This window comes from Heterocephalus glaber, unplaced genomic scaffold, assembly GCF_053883595.1.
Source record: "Heterocephalus glaber isolate CG9 unplaced genomic scaffold, H.glaber_assembly_v1.0 deba00001600, whole genome shotgun sequence".
Lineage (NCBI taxonomy): Eukaryota > Metazoa > Chordata > Mammalia > Rodentia > Bathyergidae > Heterocephalus > Heterocephalus glaber.
This window is the reverse complement of record NW_028258372.1, coordinates 8,051,164-8,069,127: the sequence shown is the minus strand read 5'-3', so window position 1 is coordinate 8,069,127 and position 17,964 is coordinate 8,051,164. Positions and strand designations below refer to the sequence as shown.

The 17,964-nt window shown below is 37.0% G+C and overlaps 1 protein-coding gene across 1 annotated transcript in view; it reads left to right on the top strand.

Annotated features, from left to right (window-relative positions):
- The window catches only part of Wdr64 (WD repeat domain 64), a 146,137-nt gene that overhangs the window by 99,353 nt on the left and 28,820 nt on the right, over nt 1–17,964 (top strand). Inside the window, exons 16-18 of the mRNA XM_004853474.3 lie at nt 7,806–7,936; nt 10,836–10,937; nt 12,049–12,118. Coding sequence (XP_004853531.1) covers nt 7,806–7,936; nt 10,836–10,937; nt 12,049–12,118 — 303 coding nt within the window. The remainder of the gene's footprint in view (nt 1–7,805; nt 7,937–10,835; nt 10,938–12,048; nt 12,119–17,964) is intronic.

Here is a 17,964-nt window from a genome sequence, read left to right as displayed (position 1 = left end):
GTCCAAAACTGCTATATAGATTTAATGGAATGCCCACTGAAATTCTAACAATATATTTCACAGAAACTAGAGAAAACAATCCAAAAATTCATTTGGAACCAGAAGAGACCTAGAATACCAAAAGCAATTCTAGGCAACAGAGACATGGCAGGGGGTATCACAATCCCCAACTTGAAACTATGCTACAAAGCTACTGTGATAAAAACAGCATGGTTATGAAAAAGAAACAGGCCTGAGGATCAGTAGACTAGATTAGGAGATGCAGAAACAACTCTATACATACTCAGCCACCTCATCTTTTTTTTTCTCCCATTAAGTTTATTGGTACATTTTAGGTATAAAATACATTTACATACATCATTGGGATCTTGTACCATTACATGAGTATCTTGGTTCTTATTTTTTCCCCTTCCCCTCCCCTCCCTTCACCCCCTCCACCCTTCCCTATTTACAAAGACTTTGTTTCCACTTTTTCCTTTTCTCATATTTTTTCCTTTCCCTTCTTTCCTTTCCTCTTCCCCTCCTACTTCCCCTGCTCCTTTAGACCTTTTCTTCCCGTTACAAAATATCAATTATACATTTTTAAAATTACAATATCAAGATCTAGGAAACATTACCACAGATTTTACAGAATTTAAAAGGATATAGAAAGCATATTACAAAATTCTTTTTTGAAATAAATTTGACAACTTCTAAGAAGTACCTTGAAAGACAAATTAATGAAACTGACTCTGGAGGAAATACAAAATTTGAATAGCACCTATTAAAGAAAGTATACTCCTAGCTTGAAAACCTACCTATATGACAACAACAGGCTCGTGTACATTTTAACTGATAAATTATATCAAACATTTAAAGCAGAAAAAAGAAGGAACACTTCTCCCATCATTTTAGGAACTCAACATTGTGCTAATCCTAAAACTGGATGAAGATAATAGAAGAAAAAAGTATGAACGTAGATAGAAATTTGTTTAACAAAACAAACTATTAGAAGTCAGATCTGGCAGGATGTAGAAAGTGGTTTTATTATAGGGATGGCAGTGCTGGTTCAGCATTGGAAGATCCACCCCCAAAAGTCATCATTTTAACAGAGGAAAGGAAAAAGCCATATGATCCTTTCACTAGTTGGAGAAAAAGTATTGGACTAAATTCTACAGCTGTTCATGGTAAGAGCTATCAGGAGACTAGAAGTAGAACAGAACTTTCTCAACAGATGAAAGACATGTACTCCATACTTCCAGTGAGAATGCCTTATATGAATGGAAAAGATACAATGCTTTCTCCTTAAGGTGGGGAACAAGGGTGGATATGCTTACTCTTTATCTGTCCATTAAACTTTGAAACCTAGGCCCAACAAAAATAGTCTGGAAATAAAATGACAATTAGGATAGGATTGGCAAGGTAGAAGTAAAATCTTTATATATAGATGAAATGATCATCTACAGAGAAAAGACTAAGAAATCTCTAGGAGCCCCTAGAACTTGTATTTGAATTTAGCAGGATTAGAAAACACACGGTATATATAAAAATTCAGGTCTGTGTATACTTGCTATAAATGAAGAATTGGATATTGAAATTTAAAAGTTATGTAGGAGTACAAAGGACCTAGAAAAGTAAAAAAAAAAACAAAAAAACCCAGTGTTGGAAGATGTTTAGTACCTAATTTTAAGACTTCTTCTAAAGCTACAGTAATCAAGGCAGTGTTGGTGTAAGGAAAGACATATAGATCATTGGAATAAAACAGAGAATCTAGAAATAGAACCACACATATATGGTCCACTGCATTTTGAAAGATTATTTAACATTAATATTTTAGAGAATATAAACTCAATTCAAGAGCAGAGGAAAAGACAGTGTCTTCAGCAAATGGCACTGGAACACCTGGTATCTGTATACAAAAAATTAACCTCAACCCTTTATTTCCATACATAAAAATAACTTGAAGGAATCTATGAACCTAAATATGGAAGCTTAAAACTATAAAACTTTAAGAAGAAATTATAAGGGAAAATGTTTATAAATTTAGGGTAGGCAAGAACTTCCTAGGATACAAAAAACATGATGTATAAAAGAAAAAAATTGATAAATGAGATTCCATCAAAATTTAGAACTTTAAATGACATCATTAAAATGAAAAGTAGCCCTTAAACAGACCATATTTACAATGCATATAACCTATGACCAGAATATATAAAGAACTCTTACAGCTCATTAATGGACAACCCAATTAAAAAGTAGACATAAGAAGATGATAAATAGCCAATATAGCACAAGGAAAGGTGTGCAACTCTAGAATCACAAAAATACTAATCAGTACAATAACAAGAATTGAATTGAATTGAATTATACACTCATTAGGGAGATGAAGTTAAAAGTTTTAAAAGCCTTGTCATGACTTTTTCTTTTTGTTGGATTCTCTCCCTTTGCGTTTAATTTGCCACACACAATGGATTCATTGTGCTGGGCTTCCTGGGGTTGTAATCCTTATTATCTTTTCCTAGGATATTGCCTAAAATTTTTTGGAGTGCTGGTTTGGTATTCATGAAGTTCCTGAGGTGCCCTTTATCATAAAAGTATCTTATTTCTCCATCAATTTTGAAAGATAGTTTTGCAGGGTGCATCAATCTGGGTTGGAAGCTGATTTCTTTTAGGGCTTGAAATACATCACTCCAAGCTCTTCTTGCCTTGAGGGTTTGCATTGAGAAGTCTGCTGTGATTCTGATGGGCTTTCCTTTGTATGTGATTTGTTTCTTTTCTCTCACTGCTTGTAGAATTTTGTTCTTCTGTTGGGTTTCTGGAATCCTAACTATTATATGCCTATGTGTAGATTTTTTTTGTGTGAAGGCTAGCTGGAGTCCTATATGCCTCACTTATCTGTATGTCAAGTTCCTTCCCCCTGCTTGAGAAGTTTTCTGCCATCACTTCTGTGAAGTTTTTTTATGTCATCTGCACCCTCTCCTCTTCCTTCATCGACTCCAATCCTCTTATGTTATTCTTCTTTGCATCATCTAGCAGCAGCTGGATTGATTTCTCATGGTCCCTTACTATTTATTTTTCCTTTTCCTGCTTGCTAATTGCAATCTTATCTGCTATATCTGAAATTCTATCCTCACATTGGTTCATTCTGCTGCGCAGACTTTCGATGGAGTTTTTAATCTCCTGGAAATCTGTTTGCATCTGCTTTATGGATTCGATTTGTTTCCTATGTTGGGATTCCATCATGTTCCTCAGATCCTCTATTTTTTTATCTGTGTCCTCTCTAGATTTATTAATCATGTCTTGCACCATGAGAAAATCTTTGCTGTTATCTGAGTAATTATTTCTGGTTTCATTTTTCCTAGATCCTCTTTTGTTGCCAGTTCAGGGAGTCTAGGTGGTTGAGTATCAGATTGTTCCATCTCATTTCCCTTTGGAGTTGCTGTAGGTGATCCAGAAGTCTGTTTTTGAGTCTTGTTTATGTGTCTTCTCATTTCCATGGGAGGAGGGTCCTTCTGGCGCCCGCAAGGCTCACCTTCTCTACCCTAGGAGCATGGAATGGTGGCAGGGTGCCTTCTTCTGGGTGCTGGGACTGGCTCACCTTCTCTGCCCTAGGAGTGTGGAATGGTGGCAGGGGAGCCTCCTTCCACATTCTGGGACTGGCTCACCTTCTCTACCCTAAGAGCATGGAATGGTGGCAGGGGAGCCTCCTTCCAGGTGCTGGGACTGGCTCACCTTCTCTGCCCTAGGATTGTGGTATGGCAGTGGAGGAGCCTCCTTCTGGGTGCTGGGACTGGCTCAACTTCTCTTCCCTAGGAGCCAGCCACCTCATCTTTGACAAAGGAGCCAACCATCCCCACTGGAGGAAAGGTAGCCTCTTTAATAAATGGTGTTAGAAAAACTGGATTTCAACCTGCCAAAGATTAAAACTAGACCCCCATCTATCACCATGCACTAAACTAAGATCAAAGTGGATTACAGATCTAAATATTAAAACAAAAACACTAAACTTGCTGGAAGATAAGTTAGGTAGAACGCTTAAAGACATTGGCATAGGAAAAGACTTTATGAACAAAACTTCAGTAGCACAGGAACTAGCACAAAGAATCAACAACTGGTATCTTATCTTATTAAAAAGTGTCTGGACTACAAGAGAAACTACCAACAGAGCTAAGAGAAAACCTACAATGTGGGAAAAAAATTTTAGCCGCTATACCTCAGACAAAGGTCTACTATCGAGAATATATAAAGAACTTAAAAATATCAGACTTCCCATGTTTAAAGACCAATTCAAAATTGGACATCTGAAATGAACAGACATTTCTCAGACAAAGAAGGAAAAGCAGAAAATAAACATATGAAAAAATGTTCAACATCACTGGTCATTTGAGAGATGCAGATGAAAACAACGCTGAGATTCCACCTAACCTGCTATCAAGAAATAAACCAATAACAAATGTTGCTGGGGTTGTGGGGAGAAAGGAACCCTTCTCCATTGTTGGTGAGAATGGAGACTGGTGCAACCACTATGGAAATCAGTATGGAGATACCTCAAAGAACTAGGGCTTGAGGTCCCATTTGGACCCAGCTATTCTCCTGCTGGGTATTTTCCCAAAAGAATTAAAAGAATCATACCACAGAGATATATGTGCACTCATGTTTATAGTGGCACAGTCTGTAATAGCTAAAGCTTGGAAACAGCCCAAGTGCCTGACAAGTGGAAACTGGATAAAGAAGATGTAGTTTTTTAATAAAATGGAGTAGTACTCAGCCATAAAGAATGAGAAACTAGAGTCATTTATAGCTAAATGGATGAATATTGAGGCCATACTCTTAAGTGAAATACATAGGACACACATGTGTAAATACCAAATAGTTTCTCTAGTGTGAGAAACTGAGAGTGTAAATAAAGATTAAAAGGATTAATAAATAATAATTGATACTTTGAAATAGGAAAAGATCCAAAGGGGTAGGGGTAGTAGGAGGAGATGGGGAAAGGAAAAATTATGAGAGGAAAACAAAAATGGAAATGAAGTTTATGTAAATAAGGAAAGGTGGAGAGGTGAAGGGCACACAGATAATGGGGAAAAAAATAAGAACCAAGATACAACATGTACAGGTACAAGCACCCAATGATGAATGTAAACGTATTGTATACCTAAAATGTACCAATAAAAGAATTTAGGCAAAAAAAAGAAAAGATGTGGTTTTATTATAAAATGGAGTACTACTCAGCCATAAAGAATGAGAAACTAGAGACATTTATAGCTAATTGATGCATATTGAGACCATATACTTAAGTGAAATAAATAGGACACACATGTGTAAATACCAAATAGTTTCTCTGGTGTGAGAACCTGAAAGCGTAAATAATAATTAAAATGAATAATTGGTAATGTGAAATAGGAAGAAAAAGTCCAAAGGTGTAGGGGAAGTGGAGGGGTAGGAGAAAGGAAAGGAAAAATTATGAGAAAAGAAAAAAATGGAAACGAAGTCTTTGTAAATAGGGAAGGGTGGTGGGGGTGAAGGTAGCACAGAGAACGGGGAAAGAATAAGAACCAAGATACTTTTGTGTACAGGTACAAGCACCCAATGATAAATGTAAATGTATTGTATACCTAAAATGGACCAATAAAAGAATTTAAGGGGAAAAAAATTACCCTGTAGAGAAAGTGCAAAAACCACTTAGGAAAAACACTATGTTGTAATGGGAAATTCTTTTCCTAAAAGTCTTCCGTTAATGAATCACTCCTCATTGCACACCTACTATGTAGCATGTGCAGCTCTTTTAGGTCCTGCACTGTAGGAGGAAAGCAGAGAACTTGGAGGGCTGGGAAGAAGGGGCAGTTCCTAAAGAAGATAATCACCAAATTCATATAGATTATCAGGAGCTAGCATGGTCCAGTTATGAGTTTCTAAAGAGCGGTGAAAAGACAAACTGGATCCCAAGTGGAGGAGATGACATGATTAAATTCATGAAGGTAAAATATTGCATGGTCTATGAAAGCTAACTACGAAAATCTCAATATGAGTGGAGTAAAACTGGAGTGGTGAAAGATGGAGGTGAAAAACCAGATAGGGACTGGATTGTGCTCATGACCATTAGGAGCTCAGCATCCTATAGGAAGGGGAAACTCACTGAAGGACTTTAAATAGGAAATTATGTGATTAGATTTGTGTTGTGGGTTGCTTAGATGCTGCTTAGATGACAGATTTGAATGGAACAAGTCTAAAGGCAGAAGATTCGGGCAACAAACTACAGTTAGAAATGAAAGATATAAGGACATGATCATGGGGCTGGATGGTGTGGAATGGAAGGTTTCAAAAAATATTTAGGCAAGAAAAGTAGAACTTGCAGTTAATTGATTAGTGATGGATGCCATGCAAGTTGAAGAAGAATCAAGGACAGGTCCAAGAACATGCTTAAAGAAGGCAATGGCTTAGACCTGTTAACTTTGAGATGCCTATACAATTTCTTAGTAGTAATTAAATATTCAAGCCTGAAACCTGTAGGGGGGGACTAGATTAAGTCATTAACATTGGGGTTATTACTAAAACATAAGAAATGAGATTGCCTAGAAAGAGTTGAAAAAAGGTAAACCCTATGGATATAAGAAGGTACTAAGTAAGAAACAGGAAAAGAAATGCCATAAACAAACTGTATTACTCAGCCTTCCGTCACTGTGATAAAATACCTGAGATAAACAACTTAAAAGAAGGAATGTGTAAATTTCAGTTTATGGTTTCAAAGGCTTCAGTCATTGGTGCTTGGACTCCCTTGCTTTTGGGCCTGTGGTGAGGCAGCACGTCATGGTGTAAGCACTTATCAGGGAAAATTGTACACTTCATGGCAGCTGGGAAGCAAAAGAGAAAGACAGGAAGGGGCCAAGGTCCCAGTCTCCTGTTCAAAGTCACATCCTCCACTGACCTAACTTCCTTTGGCTATGTTTCACCTCTTAAAGGTTCCACTACCTCCCAAAAGCAGCACAGGCTGGCAACTATGCTTTTAGTTTATGGGCCTTTCGTGTACATTAAAGTTCCAAACGATAACACAGGTAAAACCACCAGAGTCTGCTGCCAAGAAAATAAGGTGCTTCACAAAGCAGAGTAGACTCGAAAGGTACAAGAGCAACAGATCTCCAATGGAATTCAAACGTCATTTTTCTATGTTCCCATCAAGTCTTCTGCACTTTCAAATTGCACAAGTATCCATATGAACATAGTACTTTAAATTATTATACATATGTCAGGTCATAGACCTACTGGACTTTGTATTCCAAGAACCCAAGGTGTCCAATAAATACTTACAGCAATTGAAAAGTATCACATAGAACTGGCAATAAGAAGTACTTCATAGGGCCAGGGAGTTAACTCAGTGGTGCCACCGCCTGCCTCTCAACCACAAGGTCCCGCGTTTAATCCTTAGTACCAAAAAAAAAGTCCTTCATGATAAATAGAAAAGACTGTTACAAAGTGGTATGGAGCAGAAGAAACTAGAATTTTAAAGTGGAAGAAAGGTCAATGAGTGGAAACAGCTAATGTAGAATATTCTTTCAAGAAGTTTGAAGGCAAGAACGAGACAGAATTCTTACCACAATGCTTGATAAGAAAGAATAAATCAATCGTAAGAGAAAGAATATTTTTATTCTTTTAATGAATTTTTCACATTAAATTTTTAAGCTAGATTTTACTAAATTTCATGCTCCATGACTTAAAAAAATAAGACAATTTGTTTTAAGTTCATCACAATTAGACAATGTATACACATGGCATTTGATATGGTTAGAAATCGTACTCCTTATAGTCAATGAATCTATTTCCTTCTTTAGAATCCTGCCACTAGTTTTGGGGTGAACTGCATTGATTTATTACAAATAGAAGGATATAACTTGATAGCTGCTGGAACCATTAATGGTGTGATCATCCTGTGGAATTTTGTAGCATCTACTGTCAAAGAAGTGTAAGTTGTGTTTTGCCTTAAGTAATATAAAAGTTGTAATGCAGAAGAATCAAAATAACATCAAATACTAAATAAAGTAATAGACAAAAATGATGATGACTCTCAAGGAAGGCTTTCCTGGAAGTTATACTGTATTCATGAACAGGCTATGTTAACATTTAAATTCCAGAATGATATATAAAGAGGACCTTACTCTTCTCACCTGATATGTGACCCTTTCATGTGTAATCTTGTCCTGATGTATGACCTCAACAGATATTTGAGAGTCACAATAATTTCAAACACTAACATCCCGACAACTTCAAACACACATATCGAATTGTTTACTGGCATTTTCAACCTGGATTGCTACCTTCAAGCTTCATGATGCTTAAAACTACTTCCCAAACTAACCCTCCTCCAAACTTCTCCTCTTCTTGTATTCCCAGTGCCACCACCATCTACTCAGTAGCACAGTCAAATGGTGATAGACTTTCTATAGGGCAATCTTTTTCTTTCACTAACACATACTATTTGTTACAGGATGGTGCTGACAAAGGCCAAAGTGGCAGGTGCAAGTTTGCATCTTGACTACTCAGATTGAGATGCTATGTATCATGACTGAAGTGTTTCCCCTCCCCTGCCACCCATTTCTAAATAGCCTTGTTATTTGTTGTAAAGGAGCTGAGGTAACATTGTATTAGTTGAGTAGGTGTACCATAAATAACAGCTTGTCTCCAGATGTGTACAAAGCCCACTGTGAATTCTCTAGGTCCAGGGGCCTTGTAAATTTTATGTAAAGGAATAAGATGACCAAGATTTTAACAATAAATAAAAATAAAATCAAAATGTGTAAGCATTCTAGGGGGAGAAAAGATATATAAAGGAGAGAAGATAAGCTTGGGAAGGATGAGGGAAAAGAAGAGAAAAGTGCATCAGCAACCTCTGCCTCTGCACTTACAGGACTTCACTTACTGCTAGTCTACCTGGACTCCACACCTCTTTCCTACCCAAGCTGGAGTCATCAGTTATCACTTTCAGCCAACTTTTGAGAATAAATGAACCTCTCTTGTTTGGACACTGGATTTATTCTCTTTTGAAGCTTTATTTGAAATAGCTATTTCTGTACACCCCTGTCTCTGCACTTCAACTTGTGTTCTCCAAGACCCTGCCCCTACAATTCTTGCCATCTTTCTATTCTTTTTCTTAGATCTTCACCCTTCCACCTTTCTTTCTGACTGTATACTTGTCATTTGGCACCTATATCTATATGCTCTGCACCATTCCTCACCTTATTAATATAGTTCTCACCCTGCAAGTTTCAGTTTAGGTATGACTCACTACTAAGAAATGAAAGCAAGTAGCATCAAATGACCAATGCTGATGACACAGCCTAAAAAGGGACAGCTCTCCTGAGCGTACTCCCAATTTAAAGGAGGAGGAGATCCTCCTTGTTGATGTACTAGGCATTTTGCCAAGGGATTCATGCAAATCCAGTATTCAATCAAAAGAAATGCAACTATTGTGGGTCATACATGGTGTCCCTTTCCCATCAGAAAATGATCCTATAACAAATATTGGTGTAGAATCACTGGAGCATTTTGCAAAATATATAACTTAATACTAAACTGTGTAAGGTAATTTAGGCTCAGATTTAAATGTGCTAAAATTGCAAATGGTTTCCATATCCACAGTGGAAACCATTTATTCATCTACCTCAAATCATGCCTAAGACCAGTTAAGAAAAATAAACTTCTTTCTCTTCTCAATCTCATGGTTTGGGGAGGCTCAAACTCAATATTGTTCTTGTTAATTATTAATCTGCCATTCAGCTCATCTACAGAGCAGAAATGTCTAAAAAGTTCGAGGTCAACAAATGACCAAGCCCATCAGCTTGTCTTTTGAACATGGTTCACTCCGCAAGTGGCTCCTTCATCACTGTGTTAGTTAGATTTCCATTACTGTAACAAATACCTGAGATAATCAGCTTAATAAAAGAAAAGGTTGATTTTGATGCACAGTTTCAGAGCTTCCAGTCCATAATCAATTGGTCCCCTTGCTTTGGGCCTGAAGCAAAGCAACATATCATGGTAGGACTGCTTACATTAATGATAGAGAAGTGAAAAAAGGAAGAGAGGAAGTGGTGGCATCCCATATCCCCTTCAAGGGCACACCTGCAATGACCTAAAGACCTCCCACCAGGCCTCACCTCAAAGTTTCCACCATCTAGGGGACCTTTCCAGATCCAAACTATAGCAATCACTCATCACCTCAAATGATCAGAGTATTCTCATGAAAAGAAAAGAGGCATTTTGCTAAAAGGTCCATTTGCTACAAGAAGCACTGTGTGCAATTCCAGGAACCAAGCATGAAGTGCTAATGTAGGCAGTTAGGGACTGTTGCTGTTTCCAAGCCACTGCTTAGGAAGATGTATCATTCCTTGGAATCTGAGTCAACAGGAGAATTGAGCAGCAAGAACTATGAAATCAGAAAATTACCTGTTCTTTACTCAATTATAAACTCTTAAAGGTTAGAGTCATATTTTATTCAAATTTGTCACTCCATATATTCAGAGAGTAGAATTCTATTACTTAAATTTTAAACTGTATGAGGCTTCCTGGAGGTTCCTCCACAGGATTATACAAATCCAAACTCTAAATTATAGGTAGAAAGATTTGTCCAGTTAATAGAATTAAGACTTTTAAGCCACTAAATAATTATGTGATGCACAGAGCCTTATTTTAAAAAGACACAGTCGAAAAAAAAATTTAAAAATTTTTTTAAAAAGACAGTCAAACTCCACCTCTGAGTTTTTGCTTTATGTTCAAAGTATCAACATTTTAGAAGTTTACTGGGTCTGTGTGAGATATTCAATGAATAATTTGTGACATTTATCATAAGAAGGCATACTTCTTTTCAGGTACCAACCTAAAGATTCCTCCACTGTGGACCGAGACCTGGATCCCAAGCGCTTTAAAATTAATGACATACTGTTTCTCTTTCGTACCTCTGAATGTGCAAGGTAAGGTAGTACTTACTGATCAAGTTAACCCAGCTGGGATTTCTGTGGTAACATAAAAAGAGTTCTCTTTATTCAAGCATTAAGGAAGAGACAACTGGAAAAAGGACATATGTTAAGTTGATTTCTTGGCTTCAACTCTCTTCCCTTTCATCATCTTTATGGGGTGGTTGTCAGGGATCTGATATGTTGTGTGGTCCCTGATCATGTTGACCTCACAGGATCCTTTACCATGGTGGCAGAAATGGAAAACGAAAAATGCTCATTTGGCCATGCTTTTAGCCAAAATCTAACGCTGTGATTCCTGGTGTAAAGCAAACAGTAGGACTTGTCGTGCAAGGATAAAAGAGCATTTTGCAGGTTTTGTATATCATCTATTATAACTAAGCAATGCCATCCACTTCTGAGAGAGGAGGGGAATTCTCTTTAATATTTAAGCAAAGTCATTTTCCCTGTTTATATTTGCTTGAGAATTCTGGTTTTCAGGCAATCAACAATGTTAAATACATGTCTGAAGAGAAATCAAAGGATTCTGTGCTAGCTTGGAGTCACCCATTGGTGAGCCAAAACATAACACAGTCCCTGCCTGCCCATTAGCTTGAAATTTCAGCAAAGCTATTTGAAGATTATTTTGAGGATTTATTCAGTGTACCTCTGCACCAGGACCCTAAGTCACTTCTCAGCCCATTCCAGCAAACCATAGTAGAAACAGAATGAGGCCAGAATGACCACTATATAGCAGGAAATTAGCCAGGCTTCTTCAGGAAGTTAGCCAGACTTCTTGGATCCTCCACCACTACCCTACTGCCAGCCATATTAGCGTTAGAGTCTCTGGGACTAATTCTAGCTTTACCAGTGGAACAGGCCAGACTTCAATTTCCCAGACCCAAGAAGCAGCCCACCTTAAATGCCAAGACTCCCCAACAGTCTCCACCAACACCACACCAATGAACGTTTGTTACACAAAGTATGAGGTGCGATTAGTTTCCTGAGTGCCCCAGTATTCACAGATGATGAAAGAAGCAATCAACTAAAATTAAAACAGAGAAACACTCTTTGAATATGAGAGAATATTTTAACTTTTCACCCTTGAGATTCCTTCCTCCTTTTGTAGGAGATCAAGTCAAGAGTCCCTTTGCTCTTCGTCCCATTGTGAATCTAGCAAAGGTCCACAGAGTAGCAAGGTAAGCCAGAAATAGTGTGTCTTGATATTACACCCAATATTGGCTCAGAAATAGTATCACAGAGCTGGGGATTTAGCTCAGTGGTTCCACTGCCTGCCTCGAAAGCACAAAGTCCGAGTTCAATCCCTGGTACCAAAAAAAAAAAAAAAAGAAATAGTATCTGAACCCCTCTTTTGATGGAAGGCAAAGGTAGAAAAAATCAATGTGTATTGATAAAAACTTTAAAAATCAATGTCTACATCTTTTCTTCTTTTCAAGTCCTTCACATCTGCAAATAATCGGTACATAATCATAATAAAATAAATTATCCAGCCAGGCTCAGTTGTGCATGACTGTAACCCCAGTTATTTGGGAGGCCGAGGCAGTGGGATCCCATGTTTGAGGCCAGCTTGGGAGACTTAGTGAGACTCTGTCTCAAATAAGAAGAGCTGGGGATGCAGGTCAGTGGTAGAGAATTTGCCTGGCATAACGTAAGATCCTGGGTATGATTTCCAGAACTGCAAATAAATAACACAAATTATGTATGTTATTTTTACATTCATAAGTTAATAAAGTAATTTTAGACTATATCTTTTGCTAAAAAATACTATATTTCACAGGAAGAGACAGCTTGTAATGTAATTATATTTATTGCAGCATATAATGTAATGCAGTGGTTTTCAAATTGTGTTCTCAGTTCCAACTTTACATATTTTTACACAGTGATTTTCAAACTGTATTTTCAGTTCCAACTATACATATTTTTACACATATTTCTAATTAGAATTGTGTTTGAAGGAACATTTTCATAGTATTTTTTTTTACTTTTATTAGTACATGTTTATAATACATAATGATTAACATTCACTGTAGGAAATTGGTACATGTACAAAACATATTTCAATTCTTTTTTTCCCTTCCCTCCACTCCCCTTTTATTTTTCCAGCATCAGATTTATTTATCTTATAAGACCTTATAAAATTATCACAATATAGACTTAAAATAAGACTAATAGGTCAAAGAACATATAAAACATGTAAGACAGCTGTACTAAGTCAAGGTACACTTTTAGGTACATTGTCTGCATCAGCAAAAATTATTTGAAAACAATTTGCTTAGTGGAAAACATAAACTTACATGGATAAATGTGAAATCCAAAAAGACTTTACTTGAATCCAAGTCTTCATTATCAGATTAGCTTTAGAGATATCACTTGATCTGAGTTTCTGTTTCCTCATCAGTAAAGAGCAAGTAATACAGACTATGTTGTATGGTTGTGAATAGAATTGGTGATAACATATACCAAGAATTCGGCATGTATTGGGTGTCTAATTATTCTCTTCAGTATCCTGCTACTGAGCCATTAAAAAAGGGATGTTGTGTTAGGGATTCCCTATGTATGAACATAAAAATCTCTGCAATACATTTCTTTCTAAGAACTAATTTAGAAATAAGTTTTTTAAAATTAATTTTATTGGTACATCTTAGGTATACAGTATAATGACATTCATCATTGGAAATTTGCACCTTTACATAATCTCGCTTGGTTCTTATTTGGTCCCATTCCCGTTCCCTCTCTTCAACCCCTCCTTCCCTCCCTATTGACAGAGACTTTGTTTCCAGTTTTTCATTTTCTCATATTAATTCCATTCCCTTCCTTCCTTTGCCCTACCCCTCTCACTTCCCCTTCCCCTTTGCCTCTCTTCTTCCTATTTTACATTGTCTATAATACCTTTTAGTCCTTATTTACACTTTCAGTTTCTCACACCAGAGGAACTATTCAGTATTTACACACGTGTGTCCTATTTATTTCACTTAAGAGTATCACCTCAATGTGCATCCATTTAGCTATAAATGTCTCTAATTTCTCATTTTTTATGTCTGAGTAGTATTCCATTTTATAAAAAAAAAAAAGCATTTTCTTTATCCAATCTCCAGTTGATGGGCAATTGGGCTGCTTCCGAGTTTTATCTGTTACAAACTGCGCTGCTATGAACATGGGTGCACATATATCACTGTGGTATGATTCTCTTAATTCTTTGGGGAAGATACACAGCAGGGGAATAGCTGGGTCAACTGGGACTTCCAGTCCTAGTTCTTTGAGGTATCTCCATACTGATTTCCACAGTGGATGCACCAGTCTACACCCCCACCAGCAGTAGAGCAGCATTCCTCTTTCCCCACAGCCCTGCCAGCATTTGTTATTGGTTGATTACATGATAGCAGCCATTCTTTCTGGGATGAGGTAGAATCTCAGCATTGTTTTCATTTGCATCTCTCAAATGTCTCGAATGACATTTTTTCATGTGTTTCTTTGATATTTCTACTTCTTTGTCTGAGAAATGTCTGTTCATTTTAGATGCCCATTTTTCGACTGGATCTTTAAATTCGGGAGGTCTGATTTTTTAAGTTCTTTATAAGTTCTAGATACTAGACCTTTGTCTGAGGAACAGCAGTTGAAGATTTTTTCCCACATTCTGGGTTGACTCTTCACACTGTGGGTGGTTTCTCTTGCTGTGCAGAAGCTTTTTAATAAGAAGAGATCCCACTTGTTGATTGTTTATGCTAGTTCACGGGCAACTGAGGTTTTGCTCATAAAATCTTTTCCTACACCAATGTCATCAAGGGTTCTACTTAACTTCTCTTCCAGCTGGTTCAGCGTGTTTATTTTAATATTTAGATCTTTAATCCATTTCATTTTTAGTTTAGTGCATGGTGAGAGATACAGTTATAGATTTAATCTTTGGCAAGAGGAATCCCAATTTTTCCAGCACTATTTATAAAAGAAGCTACCTTTCCTCCAGTGAGGGTGTTTAGCTCCTTTGTCGAAGATGAGGTGGCTGAGTGTGTCTGGAGTTGTTTCTGTATCTTCTAATCTGTTCCACTGGTCCTTAGGTCTGTTTCTTTGCCAGTACCATGCTGTTTTTATCACAGTAGTTTGCAGTATAGTTTCAGGTTGGGGGTTGTAATACCCGCTGCCATATCTCTATCACCTAGAATTGCTTTTGCTATTCTGGGTATCTTCTTGTTCCAAATGAATTTTTGGATTATTTTCTCAAGGTCCATGAAGTATGCTGCTGGGATTTCAATTGTGATTGCATTGAATCTATATAGCAGTTTTGGAAGTATGGGCATTTTCACTATGTAGATTTTTCCTACCCAGGAGCAAGGGATGTCTTTCCATTTTCTGATATCATCTTCAATCTCTCTTTTCAGAGTGCTATATTTTCAGAAGTTTGATTTCTTTTGTTAGGTGGATTCCTAGGTATTTCAGTTTTTTGGATGCTACTGTGAAAGCAATTGTTTGCCCAATTTCTCTCTCAGTGAATTGGTTGTTCATGTAGAGAAAAGCTATTGATTTTTGTGTGTTGACCTTGTATCCAGCTACTCGGCTGAATTTGATTATTAAGTCTAGAAGACTCTTGCTGAAGTTCTTGGGGTCTTCTATATAGAGTATTATGTCATCTGCAAATAATGACAATTTGACTTCTTCCTTTCCTATCTTTATTCCTTTTAGTTCTTTCTCTTGTCTAATTGCTGTGGCTAATATTTCCAAGACTATATTGAACAGGAGTGGTGATAGTGGACATGCTTGTCTTGTTACTGATTTTAGTGTGAAGGATTTCAGTTTTTGACCATTTAGTATGATATTGGCTGTTGGTTTTTTATAGATGGCTTTTATCATATTGGGGTAGAGACTGTCTATTCCAATTTTTTAGGGTTTTTATCATAAATGTGTGTTGGATTTTGTCAAATGCTTTTCCTGCATCTATTGAGATGATCATATGGTTTTTGTCCTTGACTCTATTGATATAGTGTATTACATTTATTGATTTGCGTATATTGGACCATCCCTTCATCCCTGGGATGAATCCCACTTGGTCAGGGTGTATGTTCTTCTTGATGATCTTCTGCATTCTACTTGCCAGTATCTTATTAAGGACTTTTGCATCTGTGTTCATTAGTGAGATTGGCCTATAGTTCTCTTTTTCGGTTGGTTCTTTCTCTGCTTTGGGGATCAAGGTGATGCTTGCTTCCAGGAGTGCATTTGGGAGTATTGCTTCCCTTTCAATTTCATTGAAGAGTATAAACAGTAGTGGGAGTATTTCCTCTCTAAATGTCTTATAGAATTCAGCAGTGAAGCTGTCAGGGCCCGGGCTTTTCTTAGTTGGTAGGTTTTTAATTAAGTTTTCAATTTCATTGATTGATATTGGGTTGTTTAGAATTTTTAGGTCTTCTTCGTTCAACTTTGGTAATTCATACATATCTAGGAATGTGTCCATTTCTTCTGTGTTTTAAATCTTATTGGCCTATAGGTTCTCGAAGTAGGTATTGATGATCCTCCGGATTTCTGCTGGGTCCATTGTAATTTCATCCTTTTCATTCCTAATTGCATGGATTTGGGCTTTTTCATTCCTTTTTTCTGATAAGGTGGGCTAAGGGTTTGTCAATTTTGTTTATTCTTTCAAAGAACCAACTGTTGTCTTCATTGATTTTTTTGTATCATTCTCTTAGTCTCCATTGCATTGATTTCTGCTCTGATCTTTAAATTTCCTCCCTTGTATGAGCTTTGGATTTGTCCTGCTTTTCTTTTTCTAGAAGCTTGAGGTTCAGCATCAGGTTGTTTAATTGGGCTCGCTCTGTTTTCCTAATATGAGTATTTACTGCTATGAATTTCCCTCATAAGACTGCTTTCATTATGTCCCATGGATTCTGATATGTTGTATTGTCATTGTCATGTAATTGTATGAATTTCTGATTTCTTCTTTAATTTCCTCTGACCCATTGGTCATTCAGAGATGTGTTGTTTAATTTCCATGTGTTTCTGAAATTCTTGCAGTTTCTTTTGCTATTGATCTCCAATTTCATTGCACTATGGTCTGATAATATACAGGGGCTAACTTCAATTTTTTTGCACTTAAACATACTCTATGAGTGAGTATGTGCTCTACTTTGGAGAACAACCCATGTGCACCTGAAAAGAATGTGTATTCTGATTTTGTGGGGTGGAACACTCTGTAAACATCTGTCAAGTTCATTTGTTCAAGAGTTTGATGAGTTCTAGTATTTCATTGATTATTTTTTGTCTAGTTGATCTATCTATTTGTGACAGTGGGGTATTGAGGTCCACCACTACTATTGTATTAGTGCTTATTTTTTTTTCATCTCCAGTTGTATTTGTTTTATATAGTTGGGGGCAGTAGTGTTTGGTGCATATATGTTTTTGATTGTCATCTCTTCCTCTTGGATTGTTCCCTTTACAAGAATGTAGTGTCCTTCTTTGTCTCTCTTAATCAGTGTTGGTTTGAAATCCACTTGATCTGTAAAGAGGAAAGCGACTCCTGCTTTTTTGGGGGTTCCTGTCACATACAGTATTGTTTTCCACCCTTTAACTTTTAATCAGGAGTTTCTTTTTGAATTAAGTGTATTTCTTGTATGTAGCATATTGTTGGATCTTGCTTCTTGACCCATTCTGCCAGTCTATTTCTTTTGATTGGTGAATTGAGACCAATAACATTGATGGTTATAACTGATACATATTGACTTATCATTGTCATAACTTTTTCTTTTTATTGGAGTCTCCTCCTTTGCATTTAATTACTTGTGGTGCCCAAGGGATTAATTCTGCTGGGCTTCCTGGGATTGTGATCCTCACTGTCTTTTCCTTGGATATTGTCTAAAATTTTTTGGAGTGCTGGTTTGGTATTCATGAAGTTCCTAACGTTCTCTTTATGATGAAAGTATCTTATTTCTCCATCAATTTTGAAAGATAGTTTTGCAGGGCACATCAATCTGGATTGGAGGCTGTTTTCCTTTAGGGCTTGGAATACATTACTCCAAGCTCTTCTGGCCTTGATCGTTTGCAT